Source organism: Diadema antillarum, unplaced genomic scaffold, assembly GCF_040938485.1.
Source record: "Diadema antillarum isolate AM-2024a unplaced genomic scaffold, OU_Dant_1.0 scf00000019, whole genome shotgun sequence".
NCBI lineage: Eukaryota > Metazoa > Echinodermata > Echinoidea > Diadematoida > Diadematidae > Diadema > Diadema antillarum.
In genome coordinates this window covers 1893945-1917547 of record NW_027270908.1, presented here as the reverse complement: position 1 = coordinate 1917547, position 23603 = coordinate 1893945, and the positions used below count along the sequence as shown (strand labels likewise).

General features: G+C 37.6%; 1 protein-coding gene across 1 annotated transcript in view; it reads right to left on the bottom strand.

The window, feature by feature from the left end:
* LOC139728524 (cytochrome P450 2J6-like) overlaps positions 1-22076 on the bottom strand; it is a 68264-nt gene extending 46188 nt beyond the window's left edge. The window contains exon 1 of the mRNA XM_071639464.1: positions 21866-22076. Within this exon, the coding sequence (XP_071495565.1) occupies positions 21866-22076 (211 nt within the window). The remainder of the gene's footprint in view (positions 1-21865) is intronic.
* Between the last annotated feature and the right edge of the window lie 1527 nt (positions 22077-23603).

The following is a 23603-nucleotide window of genomic DNA, read 5'->3' as shown; positions in this document are numbered from 1 at the left end:
AAAATTAAAAAAAAGTTAGTGTCGGGCTGTTACAGATACCAGGGAGGTGAGACAAAACACCTCCCTGCAGATACATAGGTCATACATACATAAATACGTCTGGGTTGTGATGTGAGGCTTTCTCCATAAAAAACACACTTCCTACATTTCAGATGCATTAACACCACTTATCACAGAAGCATTATTATCATATAATGCATTGTGCACGTGAATAATTATTACCACACTGAACGCAGTTGTAGATCAAGCTCTAAACCAAAATCACAGATGATGCTGTGTACTTGATGATTTAGAAGACAACGTAAATTGCTGTGTATCGTCTTTTTTAATATCTAACACAACTGTTATTAATGAACTTGATTTTTTCATTTTTCACATACTGGATGTTCGTTTACAGCATGTACGATGCACGCTGTACACCAAGAATAAGTTTACCAAAGACATTGCCATCTTGTTCACCATGGGGAAAACAAACCAATTTTCAAATTGAAACCACATTGTAAATTTTCAAATGATGACGACGTACACTTTGCATACTACTAACCTGTGATATCATGAAAGAGTAATTTGTTACATCTCCAAAATCAGAAATGATTAGCAATATCTAGGCAGTTTGATTTTAGGAGGATCTGCAATGAAAGAAAGGCTAATGGAGACGATAATTTATTTTAGAAGACTCGGGTAAGTAGACAAGAAACAACAACAAAATTATAAAAAAAAACAACATGGCCAACGTGCTGAGCTACATTTATACAGTTATATCATAGTAGGGCCTACATGTAGGCCCTACTATATTTATATATATATTTTTAACATTTCTCTATTTCTATAGATAGTAGGCCCTACACACCGCGTGCAACGAAAGCAATGAGTTTAGTCAAAATGGCAGGAACCACGTTGAAAATCACAGATTTCTTCACTAGCAAACAGAAGAGTCGACCGGGGGGGGGGGGGGGGGGTGGTGAGGGGGGACATATCACCCCCCAATAATTCCAGAGATGTGGAAATTTTTCTGCTTTTTTGATAGAAAACTGTCAATGTATTTTACCCAAAGTGTGCACCCGATTGTTGAATTTCAATGATGAAATGCTAAATTTCCCTCACGTTTGAGGGGGGTAACCCCTCCCATACCCTCCCCTCCTTTTCATACACGTAACAGGTTACCTACATTTGGAGAATGACAAATTTCAGAATATCTCATCAAAAAGTGTGCACCAGATCTGTCACTGAATTCCAATAAATTCAAACTGTCCCTCATCCTCTTCCCCGCTCATTTCCCTATCCATACACATCTGAACGCCGCACAATTTGGGGATGAATAATTTTTATAATATTCTACAAAATGTGTATGAGATTGTTCTATTTCAATTCTAAAAATGCAAAATTCTCCCAAAAGTCAACTTCCAGTTAAGTACACAGTGATGTAGGACATGCCAAACAAGAGCTGAGATACCGCGATTTAGTCATTCACATTATCTGTTAATGTTAATTCAAAAAAATCCAAAAAAAAATGTCACCGAAAGTGTGCACCAGATCGCTGAATTTCAGGTCTGAAGGTGCAAAATGTCTATCGTGTGGGAGGGGGATTCCTTCCCCTACAGTAAAACGGAGCTAACAAAAGGTACTTTATGCAAAAATCAACAGTAAATTAACATATCACTGTAATTCTGTAATTCGAATAAATTGTAATATAAAAAAAATCAACCTCGGTTTTTTATTTCATTAAAATTCATTTCAACTATACTTCATTTTCATCTATATACATTTGGCAAATTGCTTTGTATAATAATTTACAAGAAGTACAAGTCAGGGGCGGATTCAGGAATCCCGTAAAGGGGGGGGGGGTGCAAAAAATATATATTTCTGGTGCCACTTCCAGGTTCCGTAATCGGCTGACAAGCAAAAAAAAAAAAAAAAAAAAACAGGGGTGGGACTTCAGCACAATTTTCTGGTGCCACTACAATTGAAAATCAAACTTTCATTTTTTCTTATTATTTCTTTTATTTCAAGAAAGGGTGCACCCGGCGTGCCTCCCCTCCGGATCTGCCACTGCAAGTCATAAAGTATAATACGAAATGTTTGTACGAATACATTGGAATAAATAATGAGGAAAGCAATATACACTTTTCAGAAATTTTGATTTGATTTGATTTGATTTATTGGTTTCTGTATCATCATTGTACATATACACATTCATGTACAAACACAAATATCACAATATATATAAGTATTTTCTTGTTCATTGCCTGTGTACAATGTACAGCAAAAGTACAACAAAACATACTACAATGAATAATACAGAGGGGCTACAGCATAAGCGTAGCTTGATTTGCGTGCAGCCCCCGTAGCATAACATAATATATAATGTACATCGGAAGGAGAATAGGAGGGAGGGATGACTTGCATAGAGATAGGATAGTTGAAAGGAGAAAGGGAAGGGAGAGGCTTGTCTGCTTTCACTAAAGGTTTATACAAAATAAAATCACCTGTATCACTGATTAGCAAGACATGACAAAATATTTCTTCAACGAGGTACAGGTGGACAGTTGATACAGGTCATGGTCGGTCACATAATCATTATTACATAATATATCAATTATGTCGATATTGGTACGAAAGAATTTCGTGTATATAGCAATGACAATGGAATTACTGATATTCAGATAACAACATCGTTTTTACAGCCTTCCTAAAAGAACACGTGGACTTTAAACTTCGAATTTGAGAAGGAAGAGAATTCCAAACATCGGGTCCGGTGTGTCTGACAGATTTCAGAGCCATCACTGTTTTGGGATTGTGCAAGTGAAACTTATCAGATTGTCTTGTTGGATAAGAATGTATTTCCTTATTTAATTGAAATAATGAGTAAAAAGAAGATGGCAACTGACCATTATGTAAGCGAAACATAAAGAGTGAGTTTTGCAAAAAATTAATGTCATTTATCTTAAGTGTTCTTAATTCTGCGAATAAAGGATCTGAATGGTCTCGATAACCTGAGTTGGTGCATATACGTATTGCTTTCTTTTGCAAAAGTAATACACTATCAATGTGGCTTTTTGATGTTGCCCATACAATGTTGCAATAAGAAATGTGCGATAATATCAATGAATTATATAACATAAATAAAATATTCTGAGGGACATAATACTTTAACTTTTGAAGTATACCAACATTACGTGATACTTTATCAGAGATATATTGTACATGAACATTCCATTTCATATTTTCATTTATATATATTCCGAGGAATTTAATACTCTGTTTTTGTTCCAATAATACACCATCCACTATAATATTTAAATGTTGCATTTCATTGTTGTGCTTCTTGTTATAGAAATACATAAAATTTGTCTTTTTCAGATTAAGTGATAATCTATTACTCTTAAACCACATAGATAATTTCGGTAATTCAGTGTTAAGAGTTCTTAGGAGCGAATGAAAATCAGAATTGGAACAAAATACATTGGTGTCATCAGCAAACATAATATATTGCAGTGACTTAGATGAGTTTGAAATATCATTTACATACACTAGAAATAATAACGGTCCCAATATGGATCCTTGTGGGACTCCACATTGTATAGGTAATACTTTAGAGTTAACAGATTCATAGTACACATATTGCTTTCTATTTAACAAGTAGTCTTTAAACCATTCAAGTGGAATGCCACGAACACCATAAGCCTGCAATTTACGTATGAGGATAGTGTGGTCAAGAGTGTCGAATGCCTTGCTTAGGTCCATGAAAACACCGATGACATGTTTTTGTTCAGCTAAGGCAGTCGACACTCTATCGTATAATTGGGCTAGTGCCATATTTGTTGAATGAAGTTTCCTGAAACCATACTGGTCTTGGTTAAATATATCATATTGTGTCAAAAAATCATACAATCTGTTATATACAAGCCTTTCTATTACCTTAGACATACTAGGAAGAATAGAAATAGGACGGTAATTTGATACAAAAGAAGAGTTATCTTTTTTATATATTGGAATGACTTTAGCAATTTTACATGCATTCGGAAATATACCAGTTGAGAGTGACAAATTACAAATGTACACTAAGGGTGTCAGTATACTACCAATAATCTGTTTCAAAAAATACGATGGAAATAGTGAGGCCTGGAACCCACACACGGCAACAATGATAAACTCTCTCGAGCAGGTGCGGAAAACTGCTGCTCGCTTTGTACATGGAAAATACATGTATTCAATATCTTCTTCAATGCTGTCTCAGCTCTTGGTTGGGATAGTCTCTACACACGACGCCTCCTTGCACAGTGCACCCTCTTTTATGAGATACACTATACTGTCAACTTCTACGTTTACGACATGTGATTTTCCCAGCTACCTACGTAGGAAGGCATGACCATAAGCTCAAGTATCGTAATCCCAACCGCGACCATAGATGTGTTCAAATTTTCCTTTTTTCCCCCCGAGCTGTTAGAACCTGGAACCATCTGCCAGGACCTATGGTCGCGATTACCAACCCATTAAAGGTCGTGTTTACCTTTGGTAGCAGAGATGTAAAAAATATTCAAGATATTGCATTTGATGCATATGAGTAGGTCAGTTGTATCACAAAACATATTACCATATAACATTTTTGCAATTAACCCTAAAATACAAGGAGATATCACTATTTTTCTCATTAAACCATAACTAGACGGTTTAGTCTGAAAACATATTATAGGTTTTCCCGGTCAATGTCATACTTTTGTCATTCAAGTTCCTATTCCGAGCATTCGATTTCACGCATTCCACGCTCGCAGCACTGAATCAGCAATCAAATTCAAAATCCGGTCATTCGAATTCACTATCCGAGCATTCAAATTCACTGTCGGAGCATTCAAATTCACTATCGGAGCATTCAAATTCACTATCGGAACATTCAAATTCACTATCGGAGCATTCAAATTTAAGAGAGGAGCACGCATTTCATCAATGAGCAGTCAAATTCATGTCAAGCTGGCGACGGAATCTCGTCGGTCATTCAAATTCGTGAATAGGCAACCATGTTCCAAATAACTGCATTCAATTTAAAAGAAGTCCTGAATTTAGTAGGTTTGGGGTCGTGTAATGCATGTGTTTCTCATTTGGCTTTGAATATATTGGGATTTACGATGATTATTTATTTTGCAGCAGAGGTCCACCTGTTCATTGACAATTTTGAACTCGCGCTTAGCAAATAGGAATATACAGGCACATGTCCCTCGGATTGGACCTAAAATGGAGGTCCCATGTGTAAGAGAGTCACAACTCATGCACGTAAAAGATCCCACTTCATTTATTCATCGCAAAGAGTAGAACATCAAACTGGACCCCATATTATGGAAGACCAGCTTTTTCAGCTGAATATTGGTTTATATCCAGCCATCTTCTTTGATGGAAAACGAAACAAACAAGCAAAAGGCACTGTATAGGCCTACAGACGAGCATAATACGGAGGGTTGGTTGACACTTTCGAGGAAAAAAAAAAACAATTTCGACTATATTGAAACTGATACTTAAACATTTTATACGTGTTGTTTGTTGTGTATTGCTGTCTTATTGATTTACTTTTGCGGGACTATGTGAGATCATTGTGTGTCAGTTTGTCTTTAAATTTATGAATTGTCGTTATCATGATTATGTGATTGGTGTTGGGACGTTATCAGCATGCAGTATCACCAAGAAATATGATTACTAGTCGTTGTGTTGCTTGGATGCACTGCTGATTGGACATTGCAATTTGAAATTTATTGAGATGAAAAACAAAGAATACATGAACAGAGAACAATGTAGAACCTGTAAGTAACCATAATTACACTATATGCAAGCCTTTATTGGTTGTGTTGGCCCTTTTCCCTTTTTTAAAAGTCTACTCCATTTTCCTCGTTAAGTTGATTGCACGAAGTAGGAACTTGATCGCCTAAAACTGAATTTGAACGCTCATTGGGACTATCATGTGACTATCGCATGAATTTGAATGCACGAGTAGGAAAGTCGGTGCTCGCATTTTGAAATTGAATGCCCAATCGTGAATTTGATTTCACGAAAACGAAATAGAACGCACATGAATGAAATTGATCGCTCGGATTCTGAATTTGAATGCCCGAATATTTTCGCGTGCGTGCGCTACGTGAATTTGAATGCACATTAATGAATTTGAGTGACAAAAGTATGAAATTGACCGGGAAAACCTATTTCATAACTTTTGTTCAATATCTAACATCGATTGTACTGGTTCAAAATTGTACATTGGTTGTTTCTATCCCTAACTCACATTTTAGAACTATTGAAGTGCTCACTAATGCTGGTTTTTTGTTTCATCTGCAAATGGTAAATTATGCCTTTAACATTCAGAGAGGCTGCTCTTCCAATCATCCGAGTGATGCAGCCTCCTGTTGGGGCACACATGCTCTACAGCAAAGAGGCATGTGTTTTTACTTGCACCATGCATAGTCATTATTTTATTGTACATTAGTGACATTAAAAAAAATCATCCTGTTCACCATGTCACCTCTCACTGACTCACTACACTTCTACCATCCCGGGATTGTTCCAAGGAGCTGCAGAAAGGGATTAGTACTTCAAGGTTCAAGGTACTGAAAAGCAAAGCTATTGGATGTTCCGCATCACTTCTTGGCCACTGGCTTAATCACCGATTTCAATGTGGCTCATGTGTTTTGATGAACCATTTTTTTTTTTTTTTTGTTGGGGGGGGGAGGGGGGGGGGTATCCAGTGGACATAATCATGACATCCTAGAGGACATAATCATGACGCACGTCTGCACTTTGTGTGTGTGTGTGTGTGTGTGTGTGTGTGTGTGTGTACGAAAGTGATTTCTTTCATTTCCTGGGATTTTTCACGGGTAGTCTAAGAATTTCACATTTGGCATCTTAATATTCGGTTATCCCACTTTCCCGCACAATCGTTGATGACACGGATAACGCCTCTCTCTTCCATATTCATGAGTAGTTCAAACTCGTGGGGCATTTTATGACCATTTTCCGTATAGTTCATTGGCATGTCATCGTAGTAGTGGTACTTCAGATTCCGGTTTGTCGGATCTTGGTAAAACGGATAGAATCCAAAGAGGCGGATCTCACTGCAGAACTGGGTAGCCGCGGTGTAAATGGCAACGCCAGTGGAAGGAAACGTTAGGTTGAAGACACTGTCCAGTGTATAAACAAAGGATATTCACACGATGAGTAATGCAAGAGATTCAAAGAAACATGATTTGAAAGGGAAACACATGTCTCTTATACACATTCGCATACCTAAATTTCAATGAAGAATGTGCCACAACGTGTAAATTCTTTATCTACTCAATGGTACTCAATTCCGAAAATTGATTTGTTTTGGGTTTGTTTTTTTCTTTCGTGCGTCCATGGGACTATTCGAAGTTCCATCTTCTTCCCCCTCCCCTATCTGTAATCTTTTATTAGACTGCAAAAAAGAAAAAAAAATCTAGGTTAGATTTAACACCACGGGTGTTAAATCTAACACCGATCAAGTGTCAATAGAGGACCACACCCACAGGTGTAGAAAGTATGCTGTAATGGTATTGAAAAATGTTCACCTGGCACTTCATGGTGTTAATTTGACACTGTAGCTGGTGATATTTTAGACATGTTAGACACTGCGCTGGTGTTAATTCAATAATGACACCGCATGGCGTTGATTTGGTATTGCTGGTGTTAATGTCAATGGTATAACTGCCTTCCAGCTTCAATAGGAGACCACACCAACTGGTGTTACTGTGATGTAAATGTGTTTACACTTTTTTTTCTTCAAAATCAAGTAGGCCCTACTTTATCGGAAAATCTTAATCGTCTTGTTGAAGTTCAGAATCAACAAGAAGTGCAGTGACTAAGAAACTCTTCAAAAAACAATTTTGTATTTTGAAATGACTCCCGGGTGTTAATCTAACACCATAAATGAGCACCGGAAATTTAACACCAGCTCGATGTTTCATATTTAACACCGGACTTTTTGCAGTGTATATCTGTCGGATCTCACTCCAGCAGCCAATATTCTTTACCTACTTGGTTCTTCTCCAGCTCTTATGTCATCAGAACTTAATAGATGTCCTGATTACATACTATACACACTTTCTTCACATTTTTCAGGTTTCACGTGACGAACATATGCTGCACTAAACACCCATTAATTCTATCGCCTCCCTTGTTTCTTTGCTTTTTGTTAATTTATTTTATTCCTTAACGAATATAAGAATGCTTTTAACTGCTAATTTGTTGCCAGCAAGACCAGAGACATTTATAACAAAGAGAATATTTACAAACAATTTTGCCATGAATTAGAAGTAATCAATACGTGCATATAGGCCTACGCACAGAAATAACTAACATGGAAATGTTATAATTTACAAATGAATTTAGATAAGAACTGCAGAAAATTATCACATACAGGAATAAGAAGCCAGAATGTATTGGATAATGTACTGGTATTAAGATGCAAATAAGAGTTAAACAAACTTTGAGCGATGAACGAATGTTGAGCGGGACACGGGTTAGGACAAAATAGAAATGGATCAACTTGCTGTGAACAAATATGAGTATACAAAACCGACTTTTAGATGTAAGTTGCAATGGTTTGTTTTATTTCTGTAAGTAAAAAAAAAATATCAACACATTTTTTACCGTATGATTAATGTTTAACATATAAAGGGCATGGAAAGAAAAATATACGGAGGGGAGCCCATTTTCAGTAGTGACAAGGATTGTCACTACTGGTCTTCCATGGGGTCCTGTTTTACAAGGAAGTATTTCACACAAAAATCAAAATCATATCGTGTGCATGCATGAAAAGGAAAGAGTTAAACAGACGAAGATGACATGAAAAGAGAAAGCAAGACCCAAACCTCAGGTGAGAGACGATGGGAATGATACCTTTTTGCAAGCGTCATCGGTGCACTGGGACTATATGCAAAAGAAACGTGAATCCCAGCGTTGCGTAGAAACGTTAGTGCATCTTGGAAGTCCGTAAATCGTCCCAGTCCTTTGAAATGCCACAAAATGCTGCCATTTACAGCTCGAAGTCTGTCAAAAATGTCTCGGCATTGGTCCGTGAATTTTTCGTATCTTAAATTCACAGGCTTTCTAGTGAAACACTTTATTACTATCCTGTACTGGTACAAATTCAGCGTCATGAGGTGAAGTTTTGAGCCAACGTCTCGACCATACTTTCCGCCAAAGTACGCAAGGTTCAGACGAATGACCATGTCCGCTTCATCTATGACGTCACCACAAACGCTGTCGTCAAGAATACCAGCATTGCCGACGATAGAACAGGTTTTCACTTTTGGAAGTGGCCTGGTTTGCTTGTTTTTGACGACGACTGTTTTTTTCTTCGATTTTTTCTTCGATTTTTTCATTTTAAAGGGTGTCGTGTCGGGCTTGAACACTTGAATAGCTGGGCTGGCTGACGTCAACGACGAAATCCTGCTCCTGTAGACATGGAAATACACGAAGTTTGTGGAGTCTATTATTTAATCAATTAATTTGAAGGGGAAACTTTACAGTGACGATGCCATTTTCAATGAGGATAAGTGCCAAATACAGAAGAGTCCTGTTGTAACGAAGTCCACGGTACTGGCAGCTTTCTTTCGTTATATCGAAATTTCGTTATAACCGAACAAACAGACAATAAAAGCGTAGAGCAGATGACCTTGCGGCCTGAATTATCTCTTCGTTATAACCGTATTCGATATCATGGAGTGTACTGTATTGTCATGTAACGAGTTTTCCCAATGGTTGATTTAGAGAATGATATAACTTTTCTTGGGTACAGCACGCCAATGACAACAATGGACAATGAAGTCGACTGCTACAGTGAATGCCTTCAAAAATGCAAATGGGATGTTTGCATCCTGGGCGGATGAATCTATATGACGGTGAGCCTTTACAGTCCCAGGAAAAACGGGTTTACTAGATCTTCACTGCTTATTTTATGATAACAGAAGTACATAGTTTCTTTGAACATCTGGAATGCATTAGGCATAATACACACACACACATATATATATATATATATATACATATACATATATACATAATTTATATGAATTAATGTGTTTGTGTGTATTCATGCATATATGCCTACTTGTTATTAGCTAACTGATGAAGACTGTTTTCGATCTGAATGATTCGCACGAATGTATCGGCGGCTGATCGATACCTCGCCTATTCGAGTGTAAGTGTTTTGATGCACAAAAATGATTCATACAATTATGTAGACACTTTGTCAATTGAAGTCATAGTGTATTCAAAAATATAATGCAGAATTAAACTGAACTTAACCGAATTCGATGAAGTGACGAAAACAGGCACAAGGTGTGTGAGGTTCGATATAAAGAAACTAATTGATATCATCATAATCATAATATAATTACCCCATTTTTTGAGCTTCACTGATGTTTACCCACGAACAATCCAGACGACGCAGAAAGGACCCTGAAATGTTACGAAGAAAAACACAACATGATAATATCTTAATAATCACCTCTTATGGATAATTGCATCTTCATTTTGTTTGTACCAATGTTCGTTTCCTCCCGGTGCTAAATGTTTCCTGCGACTATTTTGCAGCTTCATTGTTTTCGAACAATATTTCATGTCCTTTTTTTTTCGGTGTCGTAGGGCTTATTCATTAAAATTTCAATTCCATGTCATATTCAAGTTGACTTTATACAAAACTGAATTCAGAAGAAAGAAATAATAGACTCTATATCTACACTTGGAATAAGAAAGTTAAGCAAATTGAGAATTTCGCATATCTACATGTTCATAAAATCATGTTTTCGTCCTTACTTCAGCAACTTCCACCCTAACACATGCACACTTACAAATCAGTACCTTCTTGCAAACACACACACACACACACACACACACACTTTTCGTTTTTTATGATTTCTTCATTTGAATTTCATTCGATATCAGGTCCATGTTAACAATGGAATTGATATGAACCAAAATAAGAAGTATTCTTCTCTCTTGTGCTGCTAAATCATTTTTGTTCAACATCAGTACAATACAAAGTGCTTTTTGTTTCTTTTCTTTTTAGAAAATCAAGAAAAGTCCGACAAGGAAGACACACACACACACACACACACACACCCTCACTGCTGGCTAATTTCAATACTGCAATACTTGCCAAAAAATGGATGCAGGCACTTGCAACCACACACACACACACACACACACACACACACACACACACACACACATACAGATATACTAACAAACAGGCACACACACACGCACATGCAGACACTCTCCACAACCCTACTAAACCCCACCTCATGCTCTAATAATTAACCCCATCACTAGCCTCACAACCTCGTTGAGCTGCCCTCCTAGCCCACACACAACACCTCAACAGGCCTAACTTCAACCACCACCACAGTAAGTAACAATCAGCACTTTCAATTCACTAAGTATTATGATAAGAACAACCCATAATGTTCTGAACATTCAGTGTTGTCACTATGTTTAGTTGTCCACTAGCCCACCCCCGTTTTTATGTTTTTCTCCAATACCACCAGAATGTTCCGGTTCCCCACAACCGGCTGCAAATTGACTGCTGGCATGTAACCGGACCAAATGTGAAGTGTGCACCTCACATCGTACGTATTTATAGATCCTGTAACCCTGAATGCTGTTAAACACATTATTATACACTCATTCCCGGTTAAGAACGCTACTTATGTGCTCTTTTTGTGTGTACCTATGTTCCGCTTATTCATACGTACACTCCTTGATCTAATTACTATTATGATTTCAGTAATTTCCGTTATTGTTTATATGGTTGCCTGCTTTGATATACGCAAGGAGTTTCACATGTGTGTTTGTGCGCACACATCCGTATCCATTGTGTGTGTGCAGATGTTTAGTCATACGTACACTGTATTTGTAAATGCTTATATTTTGTATGCTTGTTTGTGATTGTATATCTGCATGTTATATTATGCAAGATTGATGCATATATACACTCCCACCTGTGTAATTATTCCCTGTCGTCTCTGCCTCTTTCACTGTAGTTATCAGTTCCGCTATTGTTTTGATCATCATTATTATTTTCTATTTGTGTATATGATATCCATGTTTTGTATCTTGTCCCCAGTCTTGACAAAGGGCAGGAAGCCCGAAAGCTTGAGTAAACTCACTTGTGAGGATTAAGCAACGTCTACCGCCTCACATTGCGAGAAGATGAAGCGTTAACGGACGTAGCTAGTTCAACGTGATTTATTGCCAAGCTTTCGGTCTTTTCTTTAGACCTTTATTTGGGCTTGTTGGTGGCGGATGAAAGCTAGCTAGAGAAAAGTCCTGAAAGGAATGACCGGTCTCAAGAAAATACCAAAAGCTTGGCAATAAATCAGGTTGAACTAGCTACGTCCGTCGAACGCTTCATCTTCTCGCATTGAATGAATAATGAAGGAGCTACACCGGTTTTGTAAACGATCGGGACCACTCTCTCTCTCTCTCTCATGGTGTTACAAAAAACATTTCCCACTTTTGATCCTTAATAGTTTAAAATCAATATATCAGAGAACACTGACATTGATATGAGAAATATCTGAATAGTGTACAATTTCCAAGATTTCGTTGGAAGTTATTGAAAAATGAAAGCATAAATCGGTTTCAATAATGTCAAAAGTTATTTCTAAGTTATTGACGTTTCAGATTTTGCTCCATTTTCAACACTCTGTACAAAACTGTAATTTTGCACAGGGGTCATTGGTGTGTATGGGAGTGTATGGTTAACACCCAGACAATGGTCCTGAACAATGGCCAGGGTTTGAATGCTCTATTAGATATTCATTAGAAATTCCACTATCACAGCTAGTCTTTATTCATTCAGACTAGCAGTGCCCAGGGCAATTCATCATGAACTATTAATAAAGCATTAATGTGCATTGGAGCAAGAGTCCAGAAGCCTAGTCAGCAGAGCTCTGAAAATTGTGGTATTCTTGGTATTCATGCCTTTTGTTCAGGGTTACTGTAAACACACGCACATATACACATCATTTGTACCTGTTTAAATTTCAAATTTGACTAAAATCTGCAACTTAGCTACAGAATTAATCATGGATTTAATGAAACTGATTCATGCTCTCATATTCAAAACACCTCCAACTAAACTAAATTGTGCACTATTCTGCTATTACTCATATCAATGACAGTGTTACCTTATGTATAGTTTTCGAACTATTAAGGATCAAAAGTGGGATTTTTTTGTAACACCTATATATATATATATATATATATATATATATATATATATATATATATATATATATATATTATGGACCTTGCATCACAAAATCAGCAAAAAGTCGCCAGGCATGATTCTTTTATTTAAGAGTAGATTCTGAAAGAACAGACTGAAAGCTTGACAATGATGCATAACTCCTTTGAAATGGACTCTCCTAACTTGTCTAAATATTGGAAAGAAAGCACGCAAGCTGGTAAAGTGTGTACTGAGAAAGAAGCTCTGAACTATAGCTAGGGTCTATTCAAGCGCTTATTCTTTTAATACCTTTGTGCAATGAATGGGACAAAAATAGAATATAAAACTTCATTGCAACAACAATGGAGGAATTCTTATATTAAAGGAATGGTACAGTATTGGTGGAGGTGAGAATTGGGCTTTAACTTTTTACGAGATACCAAGAAAACACTTATGAAATTGTACAGAGCATTCCATTTTAAGAGGAATTCAAAGTTTATTCGATGAAAATCGGGTTTGGAATGACTGAAACATCCAAAAACAAAGTAAAACAAAGCCTTCGTAATAAAGTGTGGGTCCCACACTTATTGGAATCGCTCTGTTTTGGATATCTCAGCCATTTCAAAAACAATTTTCATCAAATAAACGTTGAATTCCTCATGGAATTACATGCTCTTTCATATTTCATAAGAAGTTTCTCATTATCTCACAAAATATGTTAGAAACCTGAAATTAGGTCTCAACCAAAACTATACGATCCCTTTAAGGTAGAAGTGAGCCATTTATGACTAGTACCAACTTACAAAGCAGTAGCATCATGTTTTCAAAAGTTATTAGAGTTGAAAATGAAGAGTGTGAGGTTTTTTTTTTTTAAGAAATAAAAAGGGGTATATGAGACAAACCTAATACAAACACAGTTGTCCATTCGCTTTATGAACACAGACTATAGTGTAGAAGAATAAAAAAAGCTCTTTCAGAAAATATGATAAACTCAAGGTTGACTAAGTTGACTCGGAATAATGAAATCAGGGGGCGCGACGTTTTGTTGGTTTTGTGACGCACGGTCATATTGTACAGTCAGCCTCACTGATACCTTGAATCAGTGGAACACTTCAACTCAATGAAACGCTTGAATGTTCTTGAATGAGCTATATAAATGCCGTTCATCAGCATCATCAAATGAACTTCGACGAGATCGGCGCATGTAAAATTTGCTTCGACCTGTTCCACGTTGTATTTTGTGATTGATGTTCACAATGACGAGTGTAATGAAGACGCTTGTCAAAGTTGTAAATTAATCAGAATGTGAACAAAATCAATGGACAGGAAATGGACCGTCTTTCGTTTACTGTAAAACTAAGAATTGAATATCATATATTGAATATATATATATATATATATATATATATATATATATATTTTCTTTTTCTCCCTACCTCTGATTTTTTTTTTTTGCTCCTTACTGTTTGAGTTCTTTGCCTTATACACACGTACCTCGCGTATACTGTTATTTGTTTACTGTTTCAGCTATAAAATTGCGTATTTCTTGTAAAATCATTTCTTTTCGTTTGTTGTTGTTTTTTTACTACTCTCCCCTACTTAATGTTTTGTGTATTGTTATGTTGTTTTTACTTTGGTTGGACCCCTTCGAAAAACAGCAATTTGCTGAAAGGGCTATCCATCCCACAAGTAGTAAATAAATAAATACAAAATACAAATATATATATATATTTTTTTTTTCTGGTGAAAGACTTGAATTCATTTAACAATCAACAGGAAATCAGAAGAAAATGAATGCTAGAATTGCAAGATATGCATGCTGAACTGACTATATGCATGTGTGTGCAGTGGAATGTCGGGTATATTATATTGTTCTTCTAATGCTTCGTGCAGAGCATATCGTACTCTCAGTCATGGGCAAAGCCTGCTTTGTGCGTAAATGTGTTATATTGTTATAATGTTATATTATGTAGGACTAGCATGACGAGTGGGGTGTACATTTCGAATGCAAGTTTGTTCTGATCTCAGGAACCTTTCCAGTTTACCATCAAGTGTGAAACGATTTCCATTCGAGTGGAACTCATTGTTAATGTTGTTGACTGTGAGAGAGGCTTTTGATAGCATGGATAGGAGCGTCCTCGGGAATCTCATGAATTATTTGTTCATGAGCAACGGCGTAGCCAGGATTTCATCTTAGGGGGGGGCGGTTAGTCTGCGAGGGAGCGGAGCGAGCGAGGGGGGGGGGGGGGGAGGGTGTGGGAGGGGGGTGTCCCCCCTCCCACGGTAAGAACTTTTTGCATTTTGATGTTGTAAATGGTGCAATTTGATGCATGTTTTTGCGCGTTATATCGACGTGAAACAGTCCCACTTGTTTAAGGTAGCAGTTTATTTTGATGTAGATTATTATTGAACAATTTGCCTATAAAATGCTATCAGTTAAATACACTTCTTGTATTAACTCTTTTCACTGAATATCATGAACGCGACTGAACCCGAGAGAGCGGAGCGAGTGAAGGGGGAGGGGAGGGTGTGGGAGGGGGGGGGGGGGTCCCCCTCCCACGGTGAGAACCTTTTGCATTTTGATGTTGCAAATGGTGCAATTTGATGCATGTTTTTGCGTGTTTTAACGAGTTGAAACAGTCCCACTTGTTTAAGGTTGCAGTATATTTTGATGTAGATTATCATTGAACAATTTGCCTATATGGTATAATTTAAATACACTCCTTGTATTACTTCTTTTCACTGAATATCATGAACGCGACTGAACCCGAGCGAGCGTAGCGAGCGAGGGGGGAGGGGAGGGTGTGGGAGGGGGTGTCCCCCTCCCACGGTAAGAACTTTTTGCATTTTGATGTTGCAAATGGTGCAATTAGATGCATGTTTTTGCGCGTTTTATCGACGTGAAACAGTCCCACTTGTTTAAGGTAGCATTATATTTTAGTGTAGATTATTATTGAACAATATGCCTATAAAATGGTATACGTTAAATACACTTCTTGTATTAATTCTTTTCACTGAATATCATGAACGCGACTGAACCCGAGCGAGTGGAGCGAGTGAAGGGGGAGGGGAGGGTGTGGGAGGGGGGTGTCCCCCCTCCCACGGTGAGAACTTTTCGCATTTTGATGTTGCAAATGGTGCAATTTGATGCATGTTTTTGCGTGTTTTAACGAGTTGAAACAGTCCCACTTGTTTAAGGTTGCAGTATATTTTGATGTATATTATTATTGAACAATTTGCCTATATAATGGTATAATTTAAATACACTTCTTGTATCAATTCTTTTCACTGAATATCATGAACGCGACTGAACCCGAGCGAGCAGAGCGAGCGAGGGGGGAGGGGAGGGGTGTCCCCCCTCCCACGGTGAGAACTTTTTGCATTTCAATGTTGCAAATGGTGCAATTTGATGCATGTTTTTGCGCGTTTTATCGACGTGAAACAGTCCCACTTGTTTAAGGTTGCAGTATATTTTGATGTAGATTATCATTGAACAATATGCCTATAAAATGCTATCATTTAAATACGCTTCTTGTGTTACTTCTTTTTCACTGAATATCATGAACGCGACTGAACCCGAGAGAGCGGAGAGAGCGAGGGGGGAGGGGAGGGGGTGTCCCCCCTCCCATGGTGAGAACTTTTTGCATTTTGATGTTGCAAATGGTGCAATTTGATGCATGTTTTTGCGTGTTTTAACGTGATGAAACAGTCCCACTTGTTGAAAGTTGCAGTATAATTTAGTGTATATTATTATTGAACAATTTGCCTATAAAATGGTATCATTTAGATAATCTTCTTGTATTAATATTCTTACAATGAATATCATGAATACCGTCTGTTCAGCAGTCAAACAGAAAAAGCATGCACACGAGGGTGTAGATAGGGGCATATCCCCTCCCACACGAAGTTTTTGCGTTTTCAGACCTGAAATTCAGCGATCTGTTGCAAATTTTTGGTGAAATACTTTTTCATCGAAGTGATAAAATCACGGAATTTAGCTCTTATTCCGAATGTGCACCATCTGTGTGTATGTATAAAGTCTAGTGAGGTATATAGAGGAAGGGGGATTCCTCCTCCCGCTCGTGGAGCTTTTGCGTTTTTAGAATTGAAATAAAGCGATCTGGGTATAGCCACAGTCTATACTTCTATGCATGGTGGAAGGGGGGGGGGCGGGGGAGCAGGGAGAAGGCGTGGGCGAGTGTTAAAACTGATTGGGGGGAGGGGCTGAGGGAGGAAAGGGTCGATTAAAAGGGGAAATTCCCCTTATACAGTCATGACAGGAACCTTGAGTTTTCGGAATGTAAGTGATAAGTCTTGTGCACTCAGAATTATTCATAATTTTTTGTAAATCTAAAAAGTGTACTAAGCTAGGGAAAGGGGCACAGAGGGGGAGGGTTTGGGAGGGGGTATCCCCCTCCCAAGCACGAGAGATTTTGCATATTTTGAATTGAAATTCAACGATCTGGTGCACACTTTGAGTGAAATATTCAAAAAATATCTTTTGATGAAAGGTTGCAAAGGAGACCCGCTTCATGTGCATGCATATACAGTATACACGCATTTTTTTTTTCCGCCTCCCAAATCCCCGGTCCAAATCTTAGGGGGGGCGATCGCCCCCATCGCCCCCCCCCCCCCCCCCCCCCTGGCTACGCCAGTGTTCATGAGGGATATCTTCACGACTGGGACTAGTGATAGACAAGGATGTTAGCTGTCGCCTTTCCCTGTTTCCTCTTGCTATCGACTGGATGAGGGGTCATCCCTAAAGACCGACATCCATGAGTCCTACAGCCCGCGAGTCCCACAGCCCATGAGTTCGACACTAAGCAAATAAAGCCCACTAGACCAACTCTAGGTAAAAACAGCACACGAGTTCGACAGATACAGCACGTGGTTTAATGTGTCGGTCTCATGGGTCTTGTTTGCTCAGTGTCGAACTTATGGGCTGTTTGATTCGTGGGCTGTATAACTCGTAGGCTGTATGACTCTTGGGCTGTATAACTAGCAGGCTGTATGACTCATGGGTGTCGGTCTCGTGACGTGCACACCTGAATGAAAGCATCTACAAGAAATGGTATTCATTGGTCTTCCGGTGCTGTTCTGCGACATTGCCGCCTCCCCACACACACACAAATGTTGGTGCTACTTATAAAATTCTACTTTCTCTGCTGAGTTAAAACCTGTGTAACTCCAGAAGTGCATTTTCTCCTCCTTCATTTCACGTCCGATTTCAATGAAAGATTTACAGTTTTCTTTGACTTTGCTCCGAATGATTAAATCATGATGTTTATTTAAAATGGTTTGATTTTTCTCTCTGTATTTCAAATTTATGTTATGATAATTATGGCAATAGTTCTTTATCAATTCACAAAGCACAAAACGTATGCATATTATTTTGCATCTTCTGCATGTGTTCTGAAGGTGGAAAAGAGAAGTACCATTGGCGGATTACCACACTACATCGCTGTAATCAAAATGAGGTAAAAGAATAGAATAATACAATCATGTAAATCAATTTCAATTCAGTCATATAGCAAATTGCCTCAACCGACTCATACAACTAATTATTTTACTTTATTTTATACACAATAATTATTTAATGTGAACAGCAGACAACAATTTATTAACTACAATAACTCCCAGATGTTTAAACTGTTCACCTGAAGTAATTGTTTTCCTCTAAGTTCAACATCCATGTGTTGTTGCCTTTCAAGCATATTGCTTGTGCCAAGAAATATACATAATATCATAACTGATTAATAAGTTCTTGTCAAGCTTCCGTGTTTCCAGATGTTAGAAATCCGTATGCAAAACATAACAGCCTTCGGATTTCTATGTGAGATGACCTTGGCGTATTATGAGCCCTGCAATCATAAAAAAACCCACAAAATTTATGTCATTGATAAATTTAGACAACAAAGGTCCTAACAAGGGTCCTTGTGGCATTCCTCTGGTATGTAATCTTTCTTCAAAGAATCTATTGTTAACGGAAGTTTTGGAGAGATAGCTCTAAAACCATTCTAATGTTGTACCAGTGGCATTCATGTTTACATGTTGGGATAACAGGTTGGTGATCCACCATGTCGAAGGTTTTTTGCAAATCGACAAATATCACGGTATCCACCGTTATCAATAGAGCGGTGCCAGTCATCCGTCACTGTAGAATGCCATGTGCAGGAACAGTGGAGAACCGGACTGATTTCGGCTAAGCATAGAATGCATTTTAACTGCTGCGGAACAATGAAATTTCCACACTTAGATGCACAGGACAATTATGAAATGGGCCTGTGATTTTAGGATCCAGGTTAGCTTGTTTGTGTGTGTGTGTGTGTGTGTGTGTGTGTGTGTGTGTATGTGTGTGTGTGCGTGTGTGTGTGTGTGTGTATGTGTGTGTGGTAATGTGTGTGTGTGTGTGTGTGTGTACCGGTGCATTTTTTTTTGCTACTTTCCATATATCAGGCACTGTGTACCCCTTCAGCTAAAGATTTAAGCAAAAGGCTGTAATTTCAAATGGATTTTTTTTTCAATAATTATATTATGTATATACATATTCCATTTAATCCACAAGAATTCTTTGCTTTCATTGACTCAACATAATTCAAAACGTCTGATTGAGATATGAATAAGAAAAAAAATGAATTGTTTATAAAAAAAAATCCCTACTATAATATTTCAAAAGAAAATTTGTCTTCTCATGAACATCCTCACTAATGTCCAAGCTGCTTACCACATTTAAAAAAAAAAAAAGATGATTAAAATTATTTGCAATAATCTCTGAATTTTCTAAAGGGGAAATGCCATTAATATATTTTCATTTTTCGAATACCCACTAATGATCTAAGTGGGTTTTTTTTTTCAGGATTCATTTCTGCTTGTTTCATTTGAGAATTTATGGCAAACATGTATATATTCAAGTTTGATATTTCTTATTTATTTTGTTACTCTATTTTTTAGACGTTTAAAAAGATGCCATTAATGGTCATCATGTATGAGTTTGGCCTCTGACTTAATTTAATCTCTCTGTTTATTAATAATATGCTGATACTATTCATCCACGGCGAGTGAGTTTTCGGCACTCAACGTGTCTTAACAGGCACAGGACTTGGGACCAACCGCCATCAACATGCTTTCCCATATAGCAATTGAATCATTTATATTACAAAATTATTCTACTTCTTTCCAGTTTTGTTTACATACGTCGGGTCTGAAAGCTTATATGTAAACGATTCTTGATTTTCTGAGATAACATGCGTCCCATCTTGACACGTATGTTTGCATTTCCATAACCAAAGTCAAATAGCGATCACTCATGCCAATGTAAATTATACTACGGAGCTTATATATACAAATAGTTTGTAGCTCCATGATTATTCCATATCATTTTACTTTGTCTTTGTATTTCGTTAGCATGCGATCGACGTGTTCTAAATCTTTTGGTCACCCCGGTGTAACACTTCATTATTAACTTAATTGTTCTAAAGAGTATACACTATCAATTTTATTATAAACTTAAAGATTTATCTCCGGTTATTTTTTTTTCATATCACAATTTGTGTCACTCATAATAACGAGTCGGTCACCACAGCTACTCGCAAATTTTAAGAAGTCTTCAAAAGGATTGAAAGAGTCATTTATTTAAATTTGTTAAGTCGTCTATTCCACTTTAAAAATACTATTGGTTTGGAGGGTTTTTTTCAGACAGATCTTGATACTCAGTGCTTCTAGGTTGACAAGTGAATCATGGATAATCAAACCGAAGATAATACAAATGTAGTTTAATTTCACATATAGATTGCGACATCGGCTCCATTTCTGTCTCTGTCTCTCCAAATTAAAGAGTAATGGGAAATACCCTTTTCACTGTCTGAAATAAAGCATTCAAGTCTAGTTTCATTCAGAGCAAAAGCATGCTTTTCCCTCTCAGTCATGATTTGTTCGATTTCCTGGTAACATTTCACGAGACAATTAGTTAATATTCAAAATAAATAAACAAACAAACAAACAAACAAACCTAATTCCTTTCTCATGAAATTGTTCGTATCTATGAGATTCACCTCATTTTGAAGACTTATCAAATAAACCATTAACCGCAGTTTCTGAGTTTGGTGCAATGTAATTAGCAATTAAAAGATGTTGCAATGAACATATTTTACGATTGCAAGTGTTCACTAAGCTCATTGTATCTACTCTCGGAGATTCCTGTACATGATATGTGTACCCATTTTTGACATGAATTATATCGGAGTGCTTTCTGGTTATTTTGATCACCTCTTGTGCAAAAAACACAATGGAAATGATTGTGCCATCAAACAACATACACAAAAATATACGCGCAATACCAAACTCTAGAACTATCTCCATCCTATTGATCTTGACAAAAAGCACATTATAAGTAGGTGGGATAACAAGTGTATTTGCACACGTAGATCCTCGTATTCAGATCCAGAAAAGAGTAAAAGTAACAAATTCGCGCTAATCAATCGTACCTATGGCTTTCATCGTGCCGACACTATAATTCGCTTGTTTTAATCCGAGGATTCTAACTTGACGATGTGGGACTTCGTCGAAGTGAAATCTTCCGTTGGTTAGCACACGTTATGCTGTCATCTAGGGTCCAAATGCTTTTACGTTTACTTCTGAACTTTGACTTGATTTCTCTGAAAGAGTCCAATCTCGACCTAGTCAGACTTTCCTGAACGTAGATGAGATCTCGTTGTAGATCTCTCAGGAACTTCCCAGCGTAGAACACACAGTCCCTGACGACATAGCTGGTGAACCGCACAATGATTCCACGTGACCTACCCTTTTTTGGCGCCGAGGAGATGCGTTCCATCAATGTCGCCATTTTAAAGCTTCACTTTTAATTTTCTTCCCAAACTTGTGTGTACACCCTCAGAATCACTGACAACATGAAATACAAAACAATTTCTCCGAGAGTTCTGTTCCCCTCCTAATGCTACTCTTTCATCTGCCCAATCTTCTCCAATCTTGCTATTGTATCATTTCTCCACGCCACTTCAAAATCAAAACTCTCTTTCAAACATAATTTTCACCAAATTTCTGTGAGATAATCGTGGTGAGTTCTTCAACTAGAATAGTTTTAATTTTACTCACAAGAATACCGATGACATCGCTGTCCTCAAGAACTTTCTGAATTTCTTTACGTACATGGAGGTTGTCTCTAACAAGCTCATCAGCACCACGTTCACTCTTCGACATACTGAGTTTCGGTTTGGCAACGGTAATCATCATACAAAAATCAAGCAAAATCTCTCGAAATGCATACAATTCTGGCTGGCGACATAGCAAGAGGTGTGCACAAGTCCACACGGTTACTTGTAATTTAAGAAACTGAGATGAATGAAGTACATTTTTGGCTGTTTTAACACACAGAAGCCGGTGGTGAATGGAGCAAAATAAGATACTACCGTTCATGGCGACGATTGTAAAGATTATCTATTATACGTGCATGAGTTGTGACTCTCACATACAGGACTTCCATTTTATGTCCTATCCGAGGGATAGAGTTTTTTTGTTTCGTTTCCATCTGAGAAGACGACTGGATAGCCCATATTCAGCTACAATAGCTGGTCTTCCATGGGGTCCAGTTGGATGTAAGGCGGGACCACTTCACCGGGTTAAACATTCTGCTTTTGCGATGAATAAATGAAGCGGGATCTTTTGCGTGCGTGAGTTGTGACTCTCACACACACGGGACCTCCATATTATGTCCTATCCGAGGGACAGAGTGTTTTACCTCTTACTAGAGGGGACGGTATGATTATACGCAACATTGCTCATAGTACTCGGGATTCGAACCCTGGTCCTATGAAGCTGGAGACATGCAGACGCGCTACAAACCACTCAAATCACATCCTTTAGTCATATTAGTCGGCCTACCCGAATTGCCTATCTTTACGTGAGTTATTTGCTCCTTCCTTTGAGGTGGCATAGATTCGATTCAATTTTTATTTTCCACTTATGGGGTGGAACACCCTTGTCAGCCAAAGGTTGGTTTTCAGAGAGGTCCACACATGCAGGTTAAAAATACAAACATTGTACATACAGCGTATACTACAAACATATACATAACATAATTAAATTATGCAAAGAACAGAAAAAAGTAAATGTTAAGTTTCCCTCAATATTATTCACTCATTAGCAAATATCATAGGCTTTATAACTTGTGCTTTTTGCCCTGATAAAGGAGTACCATAAGATTTGAATAGCAGAAGGATGATGAAGTAACAGTGAGTAACGCAGTAATGATTAATGATAATGTTATGAAACATAATTTTAGGGCAATAATTCAAGAGACACAAAAAAAGCGCGAAAGCACATTTTACGTATCAAATTATACATTTTTGATCCG